Genomic DNA, 21,559 nt, shown 5'->3' with positions numbered 1-21,559 from the left:
TTAAGATATGATAGAGGGTCGGTGGAAAATATTCATATCAAAACAACTGTTCACTATGTCATTACGACAACCTGCTGTAACAAATGTGCTTCTGTTTTAATTTATGACAATTAATTGCTAAAAGTAATTTAATCTGACAGTGGCAAGGTGTTGAAAGACTCCTGAAGATGTCATAAAAGTGACCTTTCTGCCCATGTGCAACCGAAAGCCGTTTTTAACAAGGAGGCTCAAAAACAGTACAACTTCTTTTGTACTTTGTTAATTAGTTATTGATTTGAAACAATGCTCTGCCAAATATTGTCAGATTAGCTAGACGCCAGGAAGGTCACAGTGTGACAGTCTAGTCCTGATAATATTATGGTATATAAGAATTATTTTTTACTTTGAACCTTTTGTTCTGATATCCTGAGAATTATATTTCCTGGCTTTAGCAGCTGTGCTAATTTAAAATACAGCCAAGCTGTCTGTTATGTAATTGGATGTTTTGAGTTGTTAAAAAAAATTGCAATGTGTTAGAAGAAAATTGCTGTTGATCTAATATCTAATGATCTTCGACAACAGCGATGCACCACTGCTGCAATGCAAACGGCCTTGCTAATCTGTGTGGAAAAGAGCCTGTTTTAATGAAATAATCAACACAAGGGAATCACAGAGTTTAAGACAGAGGTATGCCAGGCAAGTTCTGAGGTTGTGTAGCAATTCATTGGGATGAAAGATCATTTCTTAGGGTGCATTATTGTGAAACAAAAATAACAGAGGTTATGCATCTGCATTCAGGAAAATGGGGAAGTAGAATTCAGGGTTAAAAAGCTAGACATTGAACTTTTCAGCTTATTGAAATGAGAAGCAACAGTAGATTCAAATCTGAATTTTGGATTGTGTTTGTCTTTAGATAATTACTTTACAAGCTAATGACAGTTACTTCAAATACAATTAACTGTATCTCTAACCTCTACATATTAAGGCACTTCAGGAAATCTTTGTAACTGTGCATTGAGTAAGTAATATATCAGGTTACTTAAAGCACTGAGCACTTTGCAGTCTTTATTAAGAGAAATCAAATAGCTTTGAGCCTGTTAGATCTTTCTTTCACTTAAATAACTGCTCTCGAGTGTAATAAATAGAGATGGAGAAGTTGAGAACAGTAAAGAGCTAAACCATTCTATTATGTTTAATTCTCACAAAAGTTATAAACTCTGTAACACAGACTTGAGGTTTGTTCTGAAACCATAGCTGTTAATGAAAATGTTAAGTTGTTATCTTACTTAAATGTGTTGAAGTTTGTGTAGATTCGTTGTTTCCTGTGGTGGGGAAAGATGCATTTTCCTTGGCAAAAATGGTATTTTTCTTGCAATAGCATGGTTAAAAAAAAAAAGTCTGTTTCTCATTACAACATATAAACAGATTGAAAGAACAGGAGAATAAAATAGGCTTTAAAGTACTATAGGAAATAGAAAAATAACACTTTTGCATGACTTCCATTAAGAGTTTTTGAATGTTTCAGATGCATTCATTTCCAAAGGAATTGCTTTTAGTGCTGAGAAAAATACGTGTCATCATTTAAATGACTGGCATGATCTCTCTGTGTCTTGTGAAGATAGTTCTTTTTATAAAAGTATTGTATTCATTTTTATTTACTTGCTCTCACAATTAATCTGTTAATTGCCAGAAACATGGCTGCTAAGGAGGATATCTCTGAAGATACAGTCTGATGGTTTGTTTAAGAAATGCTTTTTTGTTCCCATAATTTGATCATACAAAAGGTAGTGTTTGAATGGGGCTTATGTTACAGGCAGAAATATGTTGTGGGCAGAATCTCAATCCCTGAGATTGAGTAGTTCGGAAAGAAAAAAATACAAGGAGACATAAAAAAGATGTAAAATGTAGGTACCCATAAGAGTACTGAAATGCAACTGCCTCAGTCTTTGAGTACTTTTACCGATGGGAATATCTTTGGCCATGCTGCTGTAGTTGTTACTTAAATTAGAATGTGTAAGTCCACCTACAGAGATTGGCAGATAATGCTTAAATCATGGCGTGGGGATTTTCTTGTGAAATGCACAGGTATTTATCCATAGACATGGTATGACTGTGCAGATAGGACTAATCTGAGGAATTGTTATTACATCTTCAGTCTGAAGAGTTTCTCCATGCAGGATTTCAAAGCTGTTTGCCAGAACATGCTACTTCAAATTCAGCCTCCTTTTGCCTGGAACCCTGCAAATTATATGGAAAAGGGAAAACAAACACAAAAATCGCAAAATCTGTCAGAGACCTAAAAGGAAAAGCACTTGTTTTTTTTCTTAAGTAAAACCTCCTCTGATTAATTACCCTTCCTCCGATTTATTTTCTTCTCCTGCAACTTTTTCATCTCAGTGTGTTAGTAATGTTATTGTGCCCAGACTGAAAAAAGACAGATATCGTATTTGTGTTTGCTTACATTCTTCTCATAATAATAATTAACTTATTGGTGAAAATCATAATTAAAAGTCACTTTTAATTTTTGAGTAACTGCCTGGTTTTTTTCTTGGTTTTGGTCTCCTTTCCTGCACTTCACTAGAAAACAGTTGGGTGGTGATGGCAAGACATGCCAGACTCCAACAGAAGTAATAATGGAGAAATCTAGACTTGTACAGCATCCTGATAAAATTGTCTTACCCTGGCTGACAAGCAGATGCTTTAACCAGGACAATATAATAATATTTGAGACTTAATTAATTTAGCCTGAAATCTGGGATTTACTTTATAAGCAGCAAAACCTTTCAGGTTACACGTCACTTGAATTTCCAAATAAAAAGCTGAAGAAGTAACAAGAACATTTGAATAGAGCAGCAGGAGGTATTTGCCATGCAGAGAGCCTCAGTCATTGCAGAGTGAAGGACATGGCTAACATTTGCTACTTTCTTTATTTTTGCAGAGATCCATCTCCAAACTCGCCCTGCTTAATTCTCAGTTCCAATGCAAATCTGAGAAATGCTATCATGCATTTCTATGCTAACACCAGCCTTCTAAAATTGCTTATATATATCATACAATATCTACATGCTTCTGACATGGTGGTGCTCTGAAGGCCTCCTGTGAAGGCCTGCATTTGCCAAAAAGGAAGTATAGCATTACATCAGATATAATAATGCAGCTGAGACCACTGGCATCTCTCTGAGGAATAGTTGTGGGCACTTGATAGTGTCTCTTTGTGGTTTCAGGGCATTGTTGAGCAGGTTTCAGACCTGTTGTAATATTTTAAGTAAGGGCATGGAGGTAGGGCCTGTGGTCAAGAGAGTGGAAAGTGTTTTGGTTTCCAGCTTGTTCCTGAGTGGGCAGAGGTGGTTGGAGCACTTTGGAATCAGGAGATGAAAGGGGTTTGGGTTTTTTTAATCCAGAAATAGCTCTAGGGTTTTGGTTAGGAACTGTAGTGATAGGGCTCAGCTGGAAAAATGCTTTTCTGTCTTGGAATTGCTTTTTTTTTTTTTCTCTTGTATGCCATAAAGCCAGAGTCTAAAGGTGAAAAGTAACTACCTCCTGCTGCCCTAGCATGTTAGGATTCAAGCTTGCTCTGTTGCCACATATATATATATATATAGCATAAGCCTGAATTTTATTTCCTGACCACACTCACCAGGGAAAGCCCAGCTTGCATTTGAAGTGGGGAAAGTGGGACAGGATCTGAAGTCATCTTCAGTGGTAATTGTGGTGGGAGCTGGGGAGAGCAGGAGCCCCAGGGAGGAGCCCAAACACAAAGCATAAAAACCATGCCTAGACGTCAGTCTTGCATTAGCTAAAATTTGTAAATTTAAGCCTAATCTCAGGAGTTATACCGTAGCAAGATGCTGGTCTCACCACTTCCTCCCAAACCAGCTCTTCATACTCTCTGCACTGGTGGAGGAAATCCAAATTTTTTATCAGTCCACCAAATGCATTTTTTATGTACATCTTTTATTTGGCTGTTTGATACACCAGATATTGCATGTTTCATGGAGTACTTCTTGATTTAGCAGGACTGTTGAGATTGCATGCTTTACTGATAAATTGTTGGCAGTTTTGGTAGTGGGACTACCTTCAACTTAGTAACATTTAACTGCAATATGTAAGACTTCTGATCTTCCTTTGTGCTGCTGACTCTATGCACACAGCATTACTGGGGCTCCATAAGCAATATTAGGAGCACTTCCATCACCAGTCCAATTGACAAATAAAATAGGCAGAAGATATTGAAACAGAAACACCTCAAATAGATTTGGGAATAAGCCGAGATCTGTAATACAAAAAAAAACCCACAACATCCTCAAGTCACTTTGCCATATTGCTTTCTGGAGGCATGTGCCAGATAACAACCTTGCCTATGCTATTTACATCCCGCAACTCCGCAGATGACCAGACTTAGCTATTGTGATAACTGGTCTCTCCTTCTGTCTCAAAAATGGTGGCTGCCTACTGCCAGAGTATGTATCTTGCCTCCACCTCAGAAAGTGGCCTTAAAAAAATAGTATCATTTTTTTATTTCACTCCTTCCTGCAAGTGCAAGAGTCTGGTACTTTTACATCCAAAGACTCAGTATTTAATGCCTGCTAAGGTCATAAGTAAGGAATTTCTGAATACAGATGCTGAATAAAATAATGTCTCTCATGCATTTACATGATTTTAGTGTTGAACCAGTGCACATTCAATGCTCTGTGTTTCCATAGCACTACACCAGAAATTGGTGACCATGAACCCACTCTGCACAGCTGATCAAATCCTGCTGAGTTTTGTGGTTCTAATATGGCAAAGTATGCAAATAAAATCCATACAGAGCCCATAAAAGGAGGAAAGAAACGTCCTCTATTCAGACTTTCAAGGCCAGAGCATCAGCTGTCTATGATTTCATCTCTTCTCCTCTTGTTTTCTCTCAAGTTGTCTCTTTCTCACTCAGGACACAGCAATTAAAATAACTTGCTTGACTCACTGCTCAGTCTTCATCATCCTTGCTTTCCTGTGCTCTTTACATGGTCTGCTAAACTGAATTTCAGATACATGTCAGATTTAAGATTTGGTATAAATTTGTCTCCACTGCCACTTTTCCTCTAGTGTTACCTCCCCCACTAACAACTGCTTTGCTGCTGAGATAGTCTTGGTGTTTGTTTCTGTAGAATCCTTTTGTCTGGTTTCACACAGTTGCAATTGCCTTTGTACAGAAGATACTGCTATGGCATGGCTATTTTATTTATTATTAATTATTTTTATGCTTCCTGAAAGCCCAGTTATTTAAGAGTTATTTAAGAGCCAACCCATCTTTATGTATGTAGCATACAGGTTAGTGTTACCTGTGTCATTAAGTGAAGCAGAAATGCAATTCCTACTGTTAATAAAAGGTCCTGCTGTCTCCTGGGATCTCCTCTCGTACTGGAGTAGGGAACCTTTCCCAAATAACTGTGCAAGAATTCTCTCAACTCTGTGATTGAAAAGGTAAAAAAGATTTTCAGCTACATGGGATACTTCCTAATACACTGGAATATCTCAGTTAAAGTCAAAATCTCATTAAATATTCTAAGACACTTTCAAGTCTTGTCTTCACATACTCACGCTGCAGAAATACATTAACACAAAATGCTTTCTTCCACTTCCTTTCCTATTTTCAGTTTATATTCTCTCCTTACTTTAATTCTCTTCTCTGGTTGTAATGCCATAGCTACTGTCTTTGGTGTGAGAAGATCATATACTGGCTGGCTTATTTGCTTCTGTTTTGGCTTTCTTGCCCCCAAAGCTATCCTGGTTCTCAGCCAGGACAGAGTTAATTTTTTTCCAGTATCTGTGAGGGAAAGGAGTCTGGAGCCATGTAGGCATATCTAGGTTATTATTCTGTATAACTTCTTGTCACTGTTGGGGCAGGAATGAGGGATTCTTTCTTCCCAGAAGGAAGGGGCATGGCTTGTGGTCAGGAAGAAGAGCACGGGTGGGGAGGGTCTGTCTGCCATTTCATTCATTTGTTTGGGGTCACACTGGGTCAGCTTGGACTCAGTGAGAATGTTTTTGCATGTAAATCACCCTCTTTTTTGTACACTTTTCTTGTTAATATTGTTACTGTTACTGTTTGTTTTCTTATCTCATTGCTGTTTCCAGTAAATTCTCTTTATTTCAAACCATAACCTCTGTCCTTTGTGTCTCCCACCAGAAGAGCAGAGGGAGGAGTAGTATCTAGTTTGGAGGGGTCTTGGTTGGTGAGGGTCACTAAATTAGGGAATGATGTTTCTGAACCATGACAAAAGCCTCTTAGACCATATCCAGAAATTCTGGATCTGCTCTGGTGATAGCAACCCATCATACCATTTCATTGTTTTTCTCCCTAGTGAAAAGGTTTTGTCTCACATCAGGCAAATATTTGCAAAAGAAGTGAGAAAAATGCAACAGGTGATAAGCATCATTTAGTACTCGTGAAGGGTGCTGTTGTAACAGGATGTTTTTATACTTACATGAATTTAAATGTAATGATTTTTTTGGAAGGGTTGGGATGAATTGCAAAGGTTTGCCTGCTCCAAAGCTCCCTGAGGCAATGGGACAAAATGTACATGACTGTCAAGGCATTACTGGTGGGAAAGATCTAACATCTCCAGGACAGGTGATCAGAGCCTTCTGCATCCTTCTAGCTCCCCACCAGTGTGCAGTTCTGTTCTCCCATGTTTAATTCATGTACCATAGTTGTCTACAGTAGCTTATCAAGCTAGAAGGAGAATTTTTTTCTGTGATAAGTGGTAATTAGAGAAACCACCTTGAAATAAATTCTTAAAAATCTGTTCAGTTGTATGGCATATTTCTCTATTTGTGTGCATTTCACTTTTCCCTTGTCTCAGAAAAATGTGATTCCTACTCCTTGATTTTAAAAACACTCTAAAGTTAGAGTTACCAGATCTGAAAACTAAATTTCTTAGTCATTATTTTTTTCTTTATGTGACTTTTTCAGTTTTGATGTATTAGAAGTTTAAGCTGCTGTGCCTCAGTAAAGGTGGTTCAAGGCCTCCAGATTTGCTTCATCTGTAACTTTCTGGCAACAGGTTACTTTTGGGGGAGGGGCAGGGGGGGCTGGAAATTGGCACTGAAACACAAAATACGTGAATCTGTCACAGTAAGCAGTCTCAAAGGGCAAGCTGCTTTGCAGAAGCTAATTAACCTTAGGAAATAATTACACAAATATGCAAATGTTGTTTAGACAATTCCATGTGTTATCGACTCAGGTAGTCCATCATAACTGCAGACCTTGCAACATCTAGGTGTTAGAATCTGGAATAGTTGATAAGGCTTCAGTTCCTGCATCACTCCAGCCTGGTATTTAACAATTAATGACTGTGATATTACATTGGTAAATTTAAACTGTTTTTTGAATGCAACAGAATGTAATATTGTATTTGCAGTGTGCGTACTGCTTATCTGTGAATACCTAATGGCTCCAGCTGTTAAAATGTTACATACCTTTCAACTCCTAGCACTAGCCATACTGGAAAAAAATGGCAAACCAAAATCTGAGTTCTCTCCCTCCACTTTTCTGCCCAATGGATGGCCCAGTAGCCCATTATTTGGGCTACTTTGTATTGGATAAACATTGCACAAGGGCCTTTTCACATCATACAGTTCTTAATGTTTTTTTTCCTTTCTTGTCTAATTATATATATTGATCAAGAGGAAGGGTTTTTAGAGGGATGGAGACTCATAACTGACATGCACAACTCCAAAGAACCAGACCACTTACTTTGACATAGAATTAGCCCTTACAGGTGACCAGCTATCAGCAGCAAAAAATCTAATTTCAAGCATTCTAGCACCTTTCCATCTCAGTCTTTCACAAACAAGAGTGCATTCAGCCTGACACACCTTTTGAGGTGCATAATATGACTTCTCCAGGCTCATGTCCATTCATTTCTTTACATTCGTATAGATAATTGTGTAAACTCGGACCAGGAGACCCCCTCTCTATCAAATAATTTAACAACTTTCTATATAAGTGCATTAAATTTAGCTGCAGTGAAATTACAGCAAGCAACAGCTGCCTGAGACTGCCACCTTTCATGCTGAAAATGCAGCATCCAGTCTCATCATTTAATCCAAGCCAGGCAGTAGAGGTTAAACCTCACAGACCCAGTGCAATTTGAAATCCTAAGGAGATCAGCTGTGCTCTGCTCCTGTCATTGGATGTCCTGTGTTCAGACCTGGTGCCAGGTCTGAAGTATTTGTTATATGGGCTTGTTACAGGGGGAAAAAATAAGCAGATGGTCCGAAGAAAGAGCTTTTCTTCTAATATATATAGGACTCCTCCAAACTCCTTCTTACATGTACGTGCTTTTCTTACCTTGTTTAGGGTTTAGCAGAGGGTGCAGCAACCCAGTTTATCCTGACATTTCGTGGCTTTTTGTCTTTAACTGGTAATAAAGGAAGCTGTAGTTACAGTCTATATTTAACTCATTCTAGCTCATTTCTTTTTGCTTTTATAGAATCCTGTTGAGTCTTTGTACTGGACTGTGAAGCTGTGCAGTTATTAATTTAGTTAACTGGACCACTGGTTATGCTTTGATTGGTGAAAGCTTTTTTGGGCTAAGTTCAGTAGCTTTTTGCTGATGTCTTAGTCTAAAATTATGTGCTTTTACCAGCAGGGTATAAAATAATAAATACAAAGGAACCTGAAAATGCTATATTAAGCAGAAAAAAATGTCCTCTTTTTCTCAGAATGTTAAAACAGCATTGGGGACCTATACAAAAAATGCTGTAAAGAGTATCAGTGGCAACATTATAACAGAAAAATAAGTACATCCTGTATATATAACTAAGATAAATATTTTAAATAAATTAGTCATTCTGAAACTTCCAGTGTTTTAATTGCTTTTTCCATACATATTATAGAGTACATCACTTTCGCACAGGAAACTGCAGTTCAAGTTGTCCTTCAGCTTTATCTTAGTAACTGGTTTGTCAATAATATTTTCTTTATGTAATTTATTTGAAAAAAATTCCCACATTCCTCACAAAAGAAGGAGTCTTTACTTTTTGTGGCTATCTATACAATCAGATTTCAAAACAGCAACAAACTGTTTTGAAGCAAGTCCTGTCTCACACTGAGGTGGTTTACAATAGGTGAGACATAATTACTTAAAACTGCATTCTGTCATAGTCAATGAAGAGCAGAATCTGTCCAAGAGTGAGAGAAATTCAGGTTTTTCTTATGATCACTGCTGCTGAAGCAGAAAAGCACATCATTATTCTGAAAACCTTGAGTCAGGATCCATAAAAGATTTGTTGCCATCTCACTCATACATAGAAAACAGGGTATGAGAATAGAAATAAAAGCCAAAATTGACCACATTATTTAATTGCGTCTCTTCATACTGATTTTAGACACTTTAGACATAAGAGCTTAAATCCCTAAAACTGAGTTGCAGAATGGAATTGAGATCTAGATCACCTCAACATTCTTGATAAATTTCAATAATTCACACTGATTCACACTAATTAGCAGCTTCCAATTGCCAGTGGCTTTTACTGGTTTGTGCTTTCTTTTTGTAAAGAAATGAGACTTTTGTTATCTGTGACTGAGTTAGCTAAGGATATGAAGTGGTTGCTGGCACAGAGCAAAGGGAAAAGAGATGCAAATTTTAGGAAATTACCTTGACTGATCAGCTCTTTCTTGCATTGAAGAGCCTGGATCTGTTATCCTGGGTTCATGAAATACTGGTGGAGCAGGATACCTAGCAGAGCACCTGAGACAAGATGAAATTTGTGGTTATGACCTCAACAACTGAGAAATAAGGAAAATCTAGAGTGACATAATTCTTTCCAAAAGCCTCTAAGTTACAAGTACACAATCATGAGTTTCGATGAGAGTGTGCTACAATCAGTGTGTGTCACTCTAGTGCCTTCTGTGACTCTTACACTGGCTGGCTTTGACAGAATCTTGTTCAATTGTAAGAAAATGTGGTTCCCTAGCTACCAAAAACTCCAGTGTAATGGCTGCCAGCAGTTAAGAAGTGTTTTGATTGCACCATGCCTCATAGTCTGCAGTCACAAAAAGTAAGATTTAAAAAGAGTAGTTGCAAATACTATAATTTTAATCTCAATTCAGGTTTCCAGTGGCTCATAGTATGAAAGAAAAAAAAAGTAAAAACTGAAATTATACATCTTTACCAACCCAGATTATTCTATGATTATGTGTTTATATTGTTCCTACCTGTTCTTATTTACCAGTCTAAGGCATAAATACTTTAAACAAATCCTCAGTGAACAAACATTTGACAAAGAGTTGTCAAAAGAATGAAAATCCGAGCTGTGGCTCATAATTCCTGTGAATGCCTCTGTTTAGCAGATTTGTCATCATGGTATTTAAACAAAATTTTGCAGATGCATAATTTTTGTTATACTTATTAAAGGAAGCCCAAAAAGCAACAGTTTTACTGTGTTTAAATTGTAATCTTGAATTTTCCTTATTTAGACAAAAGAATCTATTCTCCCTTTTATACTAGTGTGTATTCATTTGATCTTTTTTTTAACAAAATATTCTAATATATAGGAACACATTGCTTTTAGGCAGAACTGCCATTTTTTAAAAGATAATTGTCACAAATGTAATTTCTTTCTGCAGGATAATGGCTCTCCTGAAGAACATGCGATTTATGTTTGGGACCATTTTATTTCCCAGTCAGCTGCAGAGAACGTGTTTTTTGTTGCTCACAGTTATGGTGGACTTGCCTTTGTAGAGTTGGTAAGTGTGAATTCTCCATTGCCTTCTTTCCCGAAGACTGTCACAGATTTTCTACATTCTTTGTGATCACCCTCTTGAAAGTAGCCAGGTAGAAACAACTGAACCTGTGGTCATGTACAGGTCGGTCAGGATTTCTTTGCAACCAGAAGGTCGCTGCATCTTTTCTGGTTCTGAGATAGACAGTAAGGTCTCAAGTGTGCACAAGCCTGAAAGAAACAGAACACACTGCATCCTTCTTGTCCAGATTATGTACTTAAAGGCACCACTTTCTGCTGTGGGGCAGAAAGACCTGGGGACATAGGAAACTAAGGACATATAAGAACAGTTTAAAAGCAAAGTCACAGTAACAAATGCTGCTTTTCATATATAGATTGGGACAGAATGTGCAGGGAAATGTGATCGTTTTATTCAGTTTTTGCAGTTTTTCTACAAAGGTCTGCAGAACTTGCTGGAAAAACTTCGGTTTTCCCATTTATTAGGCTCTGCAGTGATAGAAGGTAGAAAAATCTTTGCTCAGTGTAAAGCTGCTCTACATCTGGTGCTGAGACTGCTGAACATCTAGTTTGTCAGTCTTTCACTCTTCTCTCTAAAGGCAGATCTCTCGACCCCATCTGGTATGCCAAGCTGCCTGTTAAACTTGTATACCATTATGTCAGTGCAGCTACAGTCTCCTCATGTGATTTTAAGACAGTAGTATAATCAGGATGTGTTTCATTGAAGAAAACTACAAAAAAGTAAGGGTCCTGTTTATTGTGGAGAGGAAAATTGCAGAGGATTACAACCAGTTTTATAGACACAGGAAACAGCAGACATGTATATACATTTTTTTGTCTACAACACATTAATTTAATCTAACTGAAAGTTGATTAAGGTGTTTCCTGCGTGAATGTCTGAAGATGAATGCCTTATTTAAGAAAAAGCATGCATGAGCATGTTGGTTAAGCATGCATGAGTGTGTTGGTTTTAGTCTTACACTGCTCCAAGTGGCAATAGCAATCCTGACAATGGCCACTGGTATTATTTTAAGAACTTGAGACTTTCCTAAACGCATTTTCTTGTTGTTGTTGAAATTAATGCCATTTTCATTTTCTCTGCGGTTCTGAAGAGTATATGCAAAATACATGTGACATGTACAGCTTTGAGACTTGAGAAACAGTGTTTTCCTGATCTGAAGATCATTTGAGAATTGATCATTTTTCACAGGTATTTTATTACCTGCTCAATAAATAGTCTCAAAACTAAATTTTTAAGAGACCTGAAGGTGAATAACTCCTTCTGTAACCACATCTTTGGGCAAAAGATGTGTTGCACCGCATGTGCCTGTGGCTCTTGAGGTGTCATGAATGTTACAGAGCAATTGTTCTGTCTTGGCTTTCCTGAGTTGTGATTTTCAGATGCTCTGTGTTTCAGCCCAGGTTATTCTCATGTGAGTCCAAAGTAAAGCTTTGGCAGAATTTCTGTGGGTTTTGTAAAGCCACATTGTTTGTGTCACCAGATGCCCAGAGATTCATACAGATAGCAGAGGGCAGGAATAAGAATCAACAGGAGACCTTTCCCAGTGTTTCCTAAACAGAGTGCTGACTTGAAGGAGGCTTGGAGAGTTTTTCCATCACATTTCAGTCAGTGGCTTGAGGTGGCCTGGGTAACAGATGACCAAGGTGTCATTCCCATTTTGCCTCTTTCTCTTGTCACACTGGTGGATATTTCTTCGCTTTTGTTCTACTTTAATATGAAGCACACTGATGTTTCAGAACAAGACTTGACTTCTGACCTTGGGGCTTCCAGGGTCAGGGTGCTCAGGGCCTGTGAAATTATCACAAGCTGAGTGAAAATTTTTATCAATCACAGGAAGCAACCAGTAAGTAAGAAGTTAAAAAGGACCTTTGTCAGAAAGACAAGATGGTCTCAGTAAGGGTCAGCTTCTGTAGTCTGCTGTCTCTGCAGGAGATGCATGCCTGAGAGGAAGAGTATAATACGTATCCATTGACACATCACGTATCTGTCATGCAAAACTAGACCTGATATGTATTTTTAATGCAACTCAATGTTTTTCTAAAAAATCAAGGAGTATTTAGCACCTGGTTTAGGCAGAAGTAGTTTGATATTTGAGTTCTACTGAAAGCAGTTTGACTAAATAATTCATAAACTGAAGGACATATCGTTGAAATAAACCCTGAACTATTTAATCACAGTATTATTTTGTAAGGTTTTATTTTGTTATCATCTCCTTTCTCTTAAACTTTATATCCATACAGCACTTAGTAATTGCAATGAGCTCCAAAAAGAAACGGAGCAGCTGATGGGCAATTACTGTCTTATGACAAATGCGTTTTCGATTGCTTCACTTTCTTCTCTGATTCATGTGGGGGTGATGATGAGGTTGATAGAGCAGCTACACCATATAGCAACTGTACCACCTCTACACTTCCTTTGCAAGTTTTTGGGTTAACTGATTCATGAAATTGTAGGTTACAGTTGTTATGGAGACCTGTTGCACAGCTGCTCCTTCTGCATCCATGCCTCTTACAGGAGAGCAGTGTGAAGCATATGGCTTTAATTTGGAGTGAAGGTTTCTGCCGGAGCCCTCTGAATTTTATTTCGCCTGCAGGGAAAAAGAAAACAAGCAAAAATATCCAAAAATATTTGTGTTTTCAATTAATATCTTCTGAGTCATCTTGCCACGTTCAGTACTGCAGGTCTGACATGATGGCTTGCAGTCATCTCAGCCATGGCTCGCCACTTCATCATGGGGCAAGGCTCTTGGTGAAAACCAGATATTTGGGCATTAAACAGAAGAACCCAGTGGAAGCTATTATTAAGCAATAATAGCTTGTTCATGGATTTTCATACCATTGTTTGGGAGGAGCTACTGCTCTCCCAGGAGAAGGCAGAGAACAAAATTCAGCCTTGTACAGACAGTACTCATCCAGGTGCTTCTTTGCCTGAAGCTGCTGAGGGAGGTAGCATAGGAAAGGCAGTGCTGCTCTGCCTTGTCCCTTGGTTGGCATGCACTTTGTTGGGAAACACAAAGTGAAAGAGAGGAAATAGGACCATCATATATGAAATTGGTATAAAAGGAGGATTGTTTTTGTTTACAAAACTTTGATGGCCAAAGTCTTATCTTCATTCCAAATTTCTTCTTACCATAAAAATGAGGCTGTTTTGGAAACCCTTTATTAAACAAACAAGTACAGCTTGGCTGCAATTTTCAAATACATGCCACATCAAGTAAAAATTTTATTGGTCTTTTCAGCTTTTTGATCTATATTTTACTCATGTCTGTGACTGCAGGATATTAAGAAAAATAGGATAAGTCTGCAATATCATGCTCAAATACACAGAAACTGTTACTCAGTTACTGCAACATGGGTACGCATTTTCTGTACCTTGTTGTGTCATACATTACTAGAAGAATAATTGGAAGTGATTAAAATGTGTGGGAAATTAAGTTTCACCAATAAATACATTAAGTTTTATTATTCTGTTGTTTATAGGTTGAATTAAAAATGGTAAATCATAAGCCATATGTTAGAATGTATCTTAATATTTATTAATTAAAACTTTGTGTAATTGTGGTTTGAAATGAAATATGCATGTGATGATATCTACACATAAATTACTTTTTGAATGCACTGCACTAAAAATAATTGTTGGGTCATTGTGTTTTGCTAATTGCTAATTACTGACTTTGAAAAACTCAAGCCATGATTCATGAACACATCTCAGCTTCTTAATTCTATTATCCCTTACACAGTGTAGTCAGGGATTTATTTTCAGAATCAGTTTGCTTTACTTGACGGTAAATTGTGGAACTTTCCCAACTCCGAGCTTATAATAATTCTTTGAAATTTAACAGAAAGTGAGAATTTCAAGTTGATGGAGTCAATTTTATATTTAGTTTACAGAAAATAAGAAATTTCTGGTACAACGCCTCCTTTGAGTTCTTCTGCCAAATTTTGTCAGTTTACAATTATTTTGCTTTAAAAAGAATGTTTTCCCTTGTCATTGCCTGCATGAAAGACCCACACAGGAGAATCTTTGTGGAAGATTTCTGCTGTTTGCTTCCTATATTTCTGAGACCCTAGGCTTTGTGTTTTCAGTTGTTTTCTCATAATCTTATAGCTAGAGGTAGCTTGTTTGTTTTAATTTTTGTTAAATACTGTATTTTAAAAAAATACCAAATATCATGGGAATCATGACAAAATTGTGAGAATCATTAATGGTATTTCTATCTGACATCATTCATACTGCTGTAAAAATACAAAGTACACAAGGGAATGTAATAATTAGGACAAGGAAAGTAGGTTCATTGTCTTTAGCAGGTGTAAACTATTCATTATGGTTTTTTTGGCTAAAACACTGGGTGTATATATTGATAACTTGCACAAAGGTGTAGGTAAAAGGAGGGGGAGGGTGTCTTTTTAGCAAGTCTTTGTTACAGTGAGAGCCCTTCAAACACTTTGTTCAAATTACTGTATCCACTGTAGAGTCCTAATTCCATCAAATTGTGAATTTTGGCAATTTGAAATCATTTTAGGTCCATCATTTTGAGATCCTCTCTGCAACATGCTGCCACTTCATTTTGCTGTATTGTGCTGAACAGGGCATGGACCTGGCCCTGACTGGCACTGAGAGGTGCCATAATAATGATGATAGACAGGCACCTGCTGAGCTACCTGTGAGTCTCTGAGGCTGCATCAGTATTCTGGCACAGGCAAAATGCAATTTAAGAAACCTAATGACTAGGCTGTGAACCTGTCATTAGTTTTTCATTAATTTAATTTCCTGAAGTCTCAGACTGAATGGTTTGTTATATTTGGCTTTTTATATATACTTATATAAATATATCTACTTAGTTTTTAATTCAGTTTGCCTGGAAAATTGATGAGTGGGTACTACGGACATGTGACTCTTAATTCCCCTGGCTGACATATTAAATCAAAATATATCTACTGATGTGTGGTAGAGATACCATAAGATCTGTGATGGCTGTAGGAAGCATGGGAGAGACCTGAGAAGGAAAACAGCTCTGTGACTAGGATCCTTATTGTGAAGACAAAAGCAAAACACTGTTGTGCTTTAAAAAGCTTCGTGAGCATTTAACTGGGGGGGGTGGGGGGGTGGGGAGAGAGGGGTTAAAAAAGACACTTAAGACATTGAATGTCAGTTGGGAGAGCAGTATGGGATGCTGTCTTGAGGGGTTATGGGGACTTGGTTTGTATATCCAATCTTTGGACAAGTCATCTCATCCAGCTCTACCAGGTTTAGGTCTCAAATTTTTCTGTGTTAGACACTTACAATAGCATCTTTTTGAGGCAGGTCTAGCTTAGGGCTCACATTCAGAAAAACAAATCTGAAAGTAAAAATGAAATCTTAATTCTGTTTAATTACTTATTTTAGCTATTCTTTGTTGTCCTTCTTGGAAAAGTACTCATTCATCTGAAAAAGATCAAATGAGAAATGAGAATGGACAAGAGAAGCTAATGGAGGAACCAATGGTAGGTTGTGTAAATAAGGGTTGGGCAGGATCATGGTCTCTAGTCTTGATGCTGATTTTTTTAATGCTCCTGTTACTGATGGGGGCACACAAATTAATGTGCTCCTGAAATTGGATCCTGCTGTGATGAAGTCACCACTGGTATTCAGAAACAGAATTTTTGCAGTTAATAGAAAGTAAAGGAAATAATACGGACTTCAGGACAGCAAGGCGTTGACTGGGCAGTCATCTGCATTTGTGCAGAAGAAATGATCTCATCAACAGAGAACAGCAGGGCTGGAGAAACCCTTGGACAGCTGGCTTCATTGCCAGTAGCTAAAAGTGAATGATCAGGTAATGAAACAAGATTCAGATATGATACTGTGATTTGTTTGCTCTTTCTGTCCCAGGAAGGGGAGTATTAATGCTGTCCAGCATGCTGCTGAGATTCATCTGAGGTAATTTGAGACATTTGGGAAGATTAAGTCAGTCTGGAAGAGATATGGGGAAGAGGTGTTCATACTCTTGAATCAATGGAAAGCATATTGTGCCAGAAACAATGAAGGATCCTCAGACCTGCTATGACATGGTGCCAACATGGACAGGTCCTACTAATCATAAGCCCCAATATCAATATAGCCATAGAGATAGTATACACATGCTTTAGGCTTACCAGCCTCGAAAAACACTGTGTAAATTGCTAGTGTTCTTACATTAACTTTGGTAGCTATGTCTAGAAAGAGAAGGTTCAGCATTTGCTTTGTATTTGCTTAAAAGCATGGCTTGTTCAGCCTGGTAAAGGAAAGCTTAGAGGGATTGGTAGCACTCAGCAAATATATCAGGAGAATAAACAGCAGGGAGGGAGAGCCTTATAAGCCAAAGAACAATGTTGGCACAGGAACAAATGGATTAAAACTGGTCATGAATAAATTTAGGGTGGAATTAGGTTTCTCACCATTGGATTAGGAAGTCCTGCTTGGGAAAAGGACGGGGGCAAAGCTGCTGCCAAGCATGACCCACACTTGGAAAGCGTTGTGTGAGTAATTGGCTCCTCTGGACTGACGGTCCTTGGTGTGACCCAGGAGTCTGTGTTCCTGTGAAAGGCATCATATGCAGGTGCGTATTTTGGGCCACGAACAATTGGGCCACCTTTTGGATTAATTTGTCTGGAGTTGATGCTCCGGACTCAAGGCTCACTCCACTGGAATAGATGAGTTTTAAACCAAAACCTCTTAACCACCAGTGTTTGCAAACAACTTTTTTTCCTTCCTACTTACTTGGAATCACAGAATCAAAGAATATCTGAAATGGAAGGGGCACATCAGGATCGTAAGTCCAACTCCTGGCACTGAATAGGATACCCCAAGAACCACAACACGTCCCTGAGAGTGTTATCCCAAAGCCTGATGGAGATGCTGAGCCTGATGCCCCCCAGGACACACTTGGCCCTCCTGGCTGCCAGGGCACTGTTCAAATGTGCCCTGTTCACTGTTCAACACTGGCTCCTGTTCAACTTGCCACTGACCAGGAGCCCCAGGTCCCTTTCCACAGCACTGCTCTGCAGCCTCTTGTTCCATAGTCTGTGCACACAACCAATTGACCTTGAATAACAGGAATTTGGGAGCAGACTTGTTTTTTGAAACAGTGAACTCTTTTTTGCTAATGCATTTTGAAACGCAGAAGTTTCAGCTTGAGGTAGAAAACAACAGGCATAGCAGATCTTGTGGTGAAGGTTTGCAACCATAAGGAAATTAAATGATAGGTTGAGCAAAAAATATTGAGATATGTATGTCACCATTTGCTATACTGGAAACAGCTTCTTTATCACATTTGGCTTTTACATAAGGAAAATGATGCATAAAGAAAGCGTGTGTGTGTGTGTGTGTGTGTGTGTGTGTGTGTGTGTGTGTGTACACATATATGTATTTGTATGCATATATTGCCCATTCTAACACAGAACAGATAAACAGTTTAGGCTACTCAGCCTAAATAAATATGCTGACAAGCATACACTGTCATCATTAGTTCACTTGCTATCATTTGTTGTTATTTTCTGTTTGTGTTGTGGTAGCAATCATGTAACAGTGCCTTGTCCTAAAGAGCTTGCAATCTGGAAGGATGCTCTTAATGGGAAGAGACAGAGGAATGAATGATTGCAACACAGTTCATATAGCATCATAGCTGCATATCTTTTTAAATTTTTTGGTGGTTTAGTGTAAATACCATGTAGGCATCCACTTCTTCAGTTCATCTGAAGCCCTGCTAGCCTTGCTGCTGGATTATAGTAGAGGATGGCAGCAGTGAAAGCCTGAGCATTGACCACTTCCAGAACAGACATGTTTTGAATATTCATCCCTGCTTGATACCTTGCTCTAGACAAGATGCTCAGCCTCATTACATTTTGCTTCCTCTCAGTCATTTGCTAATCTGATATCTCATGCTTCATTCAGCTCAGGCCATTGTCTGAGGCTAGCTGTGAGTATGTCCTTCCCCCAGTTCTTTCCAAAAGGAGAAGGACAATGTTTCCTGGAATTTTATACTGAATAATAAGCTGCCACTACCCATCATTACTTTTTTGGTCTCATTGTACCATTCATGTTAATTTTCTAATTTGACACCAGAGTTGGTGTGTTAATTATGAAATAAAGAAAGAACTGGATATATGTAAAAATTAGGGTTACTTGGAAACCCAGTTACTTGGAAGTACATGCTTGTAGCCTATGGGATTTGGTGGTCAAAGGCACAGCACTTTCCTGCATATCTTTGCAGAATTTTTTCTAGAGTTGCATCATCTCACTAGTTTTATATTTTTATAATCTCTTTGCATTGTTTTAAAATCCAAACATCACACAGTAAACATTTAGGTTTCTGCCTGAGGCGTTTTGTGATCTTTAGCAATTGTTCCCATAGTTTCATTAACTAGTTCTTTTGTAGCTCAGCTTGTATATCTAGGTGCTCTGTTTTATTTTTATTTTTTATGCCAGTCTGAATTCAGTTCTATTTGTTAGCATTACTTTGGCAGTATGCTGAGAATTGAACTCAGTATTCTAGGTGCAGTTAACATAATTAGGTCAGGGTGAACTTCAGTATCTTTGTTCTGCTGTGCAGCATTCTGGTCAATGCAACCTAAGTGATGCTGGATTTTATTTTTTTTTTTCCCTAAAGTTTCTTTGAATCTGGTACCTGCTAATGTTCATGTATCTCTCAAAGTGTTTTAATGCTCTCAATCTTCCTTTCCCCAGTGGTACTGAATGTACTGAATGTGAATGTAGTACATTATTTCCTCCCAACACCCCCCCAAACAATATTATCTCACAGTCTTCCTAATTAAATCTAGCTGTGTTGTGGCCCTTGTTGCACAGGATGACAAACTGGATTGTCATAACAATCCCTTTTGTGCTACAGGTCTGTGAGTCTTGGAAGCTTGTTTTGTATTTCTTTCATGCCTTACTTCTCTTGGCAGTTTCTCCCACTTTAATGTCACCTGCAAATTTAATTAATTCCAGATAATTAATGAAGATGTTAAATAAAACCATATTTGGCATCTATCCCTATATCTGGCTAGAAATTTCCTTCTGATTCAGTAAATTCCTTTGTGTTGTTTTCCTTTCCTGCATTTTTTCCACTGTTTTAAATTCTGTAAGGCAGTATAACTTACCAGTCAGTTTATTTTTCATTTCAAATTCCAGCTTTGAAAGGAAAGAAAAAAGCCAAGCATAGGACCATATTCAAAGAACATATCACTCATCTTTTCAGCTGTTTGCAAATAAACTTCATCCCTTGAGCCTCTCAAAGCTGATGGGCAGTGTCTCTGTGCAACCATCTCCTTAAAATGTGTAGAGCACACTGTTGATTGTGATAGTTCTTTTCAGAACCCAGGACAATTGATGTTCCTGAATTTCTTGCCCAGCTATTTATTTCCTCACTGATTGCAGAAACTTCCCAGAAGCTAAAAGTTCCATAGAGGTGTTTCCTGTATGAACCATCTCACACTCACCAGAGCTCTTCAAGACAGAGGGGAAATTCATCAATAGTAACAAGAGACATGTCTTCTGTCCCGATCCTTTTACCTGTTAATTCTGCCTTTTCACCATTCTTTTGATGGAAACTAATTCAGTTCATCTCTTTTTTGGTTCTCTGAGGTGAGCTCCTGAGGTGCTGGCACATGTGCTGCCCTTCTGGGTCAATAAAAAGTCACATCTCCTATTTTCCCAGATAGGCTTACTAGCTTTTCACCCCATCCAGGTTGATGATCTTCAGACTTTGCCTTCTCAATCTTCTGTGAATGTGCATCTTGCTTTTTTTTTAAAATCTAATCCACCTGCTTCTGGTTCTTACCAGAAGGTGCCTGTTTTTGCTGTGTTGCATCAGGGCAGGAAAATAGAATTTCTAGAACATTATTTTATGTGGATGTGGTCATTGCGTCTGACTCTGCATTGATATGGCTTTAGAGTCAAATGATTGAGTATGTTGGTTGTGGGTTTCTTTTCCCAGGAGGTACATTATGAAAAAAAACTGGCATTGTATAAAACTTTATTTGTTGTTTTCTCTCTAGATTGGTTTGGAGAACAGCACAATACTAAAGATTTTATAAGATAAGACATTGTCACAGTCTAAAGGTTTACATTTCTCTTTGAATGTATATAGGAAGACTAATAAAGAAAAAGAGTAGGAGTTTCATATTTGCTTATACAACAATTTGCTTATATATAGATGTGGGAATATCACAAATAGCTTGCACTTACAAATTTTGCAGTGAATTGAGATTATTCCACCTGAAATATTAAGCTACTCTAAATTCTGGCATTTGTTTTGTCCTAATGGAACTAAACATTTAAAAAAGGAATATGTCTCACTGTTATTTCATATTTTTTCCCATTTCTCTGACCCTATGCCTTTAAGACCACACAAGTATGTTATTTCAATGTTAATTTAAATGGTAGTTATGCTGAAAAGTATGTGTATGGCTTTTGCATGGAACAGTAGAGATTTTACAAAACTTTAAAACCCAGTTTAGTGGATCAATCAGAGGAACAATACAAGTTAATAATATATTAGGCATTGCAAATCCAGGTGGAGTAAAAGGAGTGCAAACATACTTTGGTAAAGGAAGCTCTCAAACTGTGTACCATAAGAAACAGCTGGAATTTGCATTTTATCCTACAAATTTCCTTTCTTTAAACAAGTCAAGATAGATAGGCAAGTTAGATAGCTGTTTCAGAATATTAGTGAAGTATTTTAATATTAATAATAGCATGACTACCAATGTTTAAATGTTAAAATAATCCTACTTAAGGACTTTGATTGAATGTGATAAGAAATAAAAATATGAGTAAATTTTGCACATATATTAATTAAGAAAATTGTGC

The 21,559-nt window shown here is 37.8% G+C and overlaps 1 protein-coding gene across 4 annotated transcripts in view; it reads left to right on the top strand.

Annotated features, from left to right (window-relative positions):
* Nucleotides 1-21,559, top strand: part of ARB2A (ARB2 cotranscriptional regulator A) — a 257,235-nt gene that overhangs the window by 141,818 nt on the left and 93,858 nt on the right. For all 4 annotated transcript variants that reach the window (XM_014259115.2, XM_088054485.1, XM_014259117.2 and 1 more), the window contains one exon: nt 10,595-10,714. In XM_014259115.2, the coding sequence (XP_014114590.1) occupies nt 10,595-10,714 (120 nt within the window). The remainder of the gene's footprint in view (nt 1-10,594; nt 10,715-21,559) is intronic.

This window comes from Pseudopodoces humilis, chromosome 4, assembly GCF_049639895.1.
Source record: "Pseudopodoces humilis isolate 2021_Gansu_Grassland_sample_001 chromosome 4, ASM4963989v1, whole genome shotgun sequence".
In the NCBI taxonomy this organism is placed as follows: domain Eukaryota; kingdom Metazoa; phylum Chordata; class Aves; order Passeriformes; family Paridae; genus Pseudopodoces; species Pseudopodoces humilis.
Note: the sequence above shows the minus strand (reverse complement) of the source record. Positions and strands in the feature narration are given on the sequence as shown.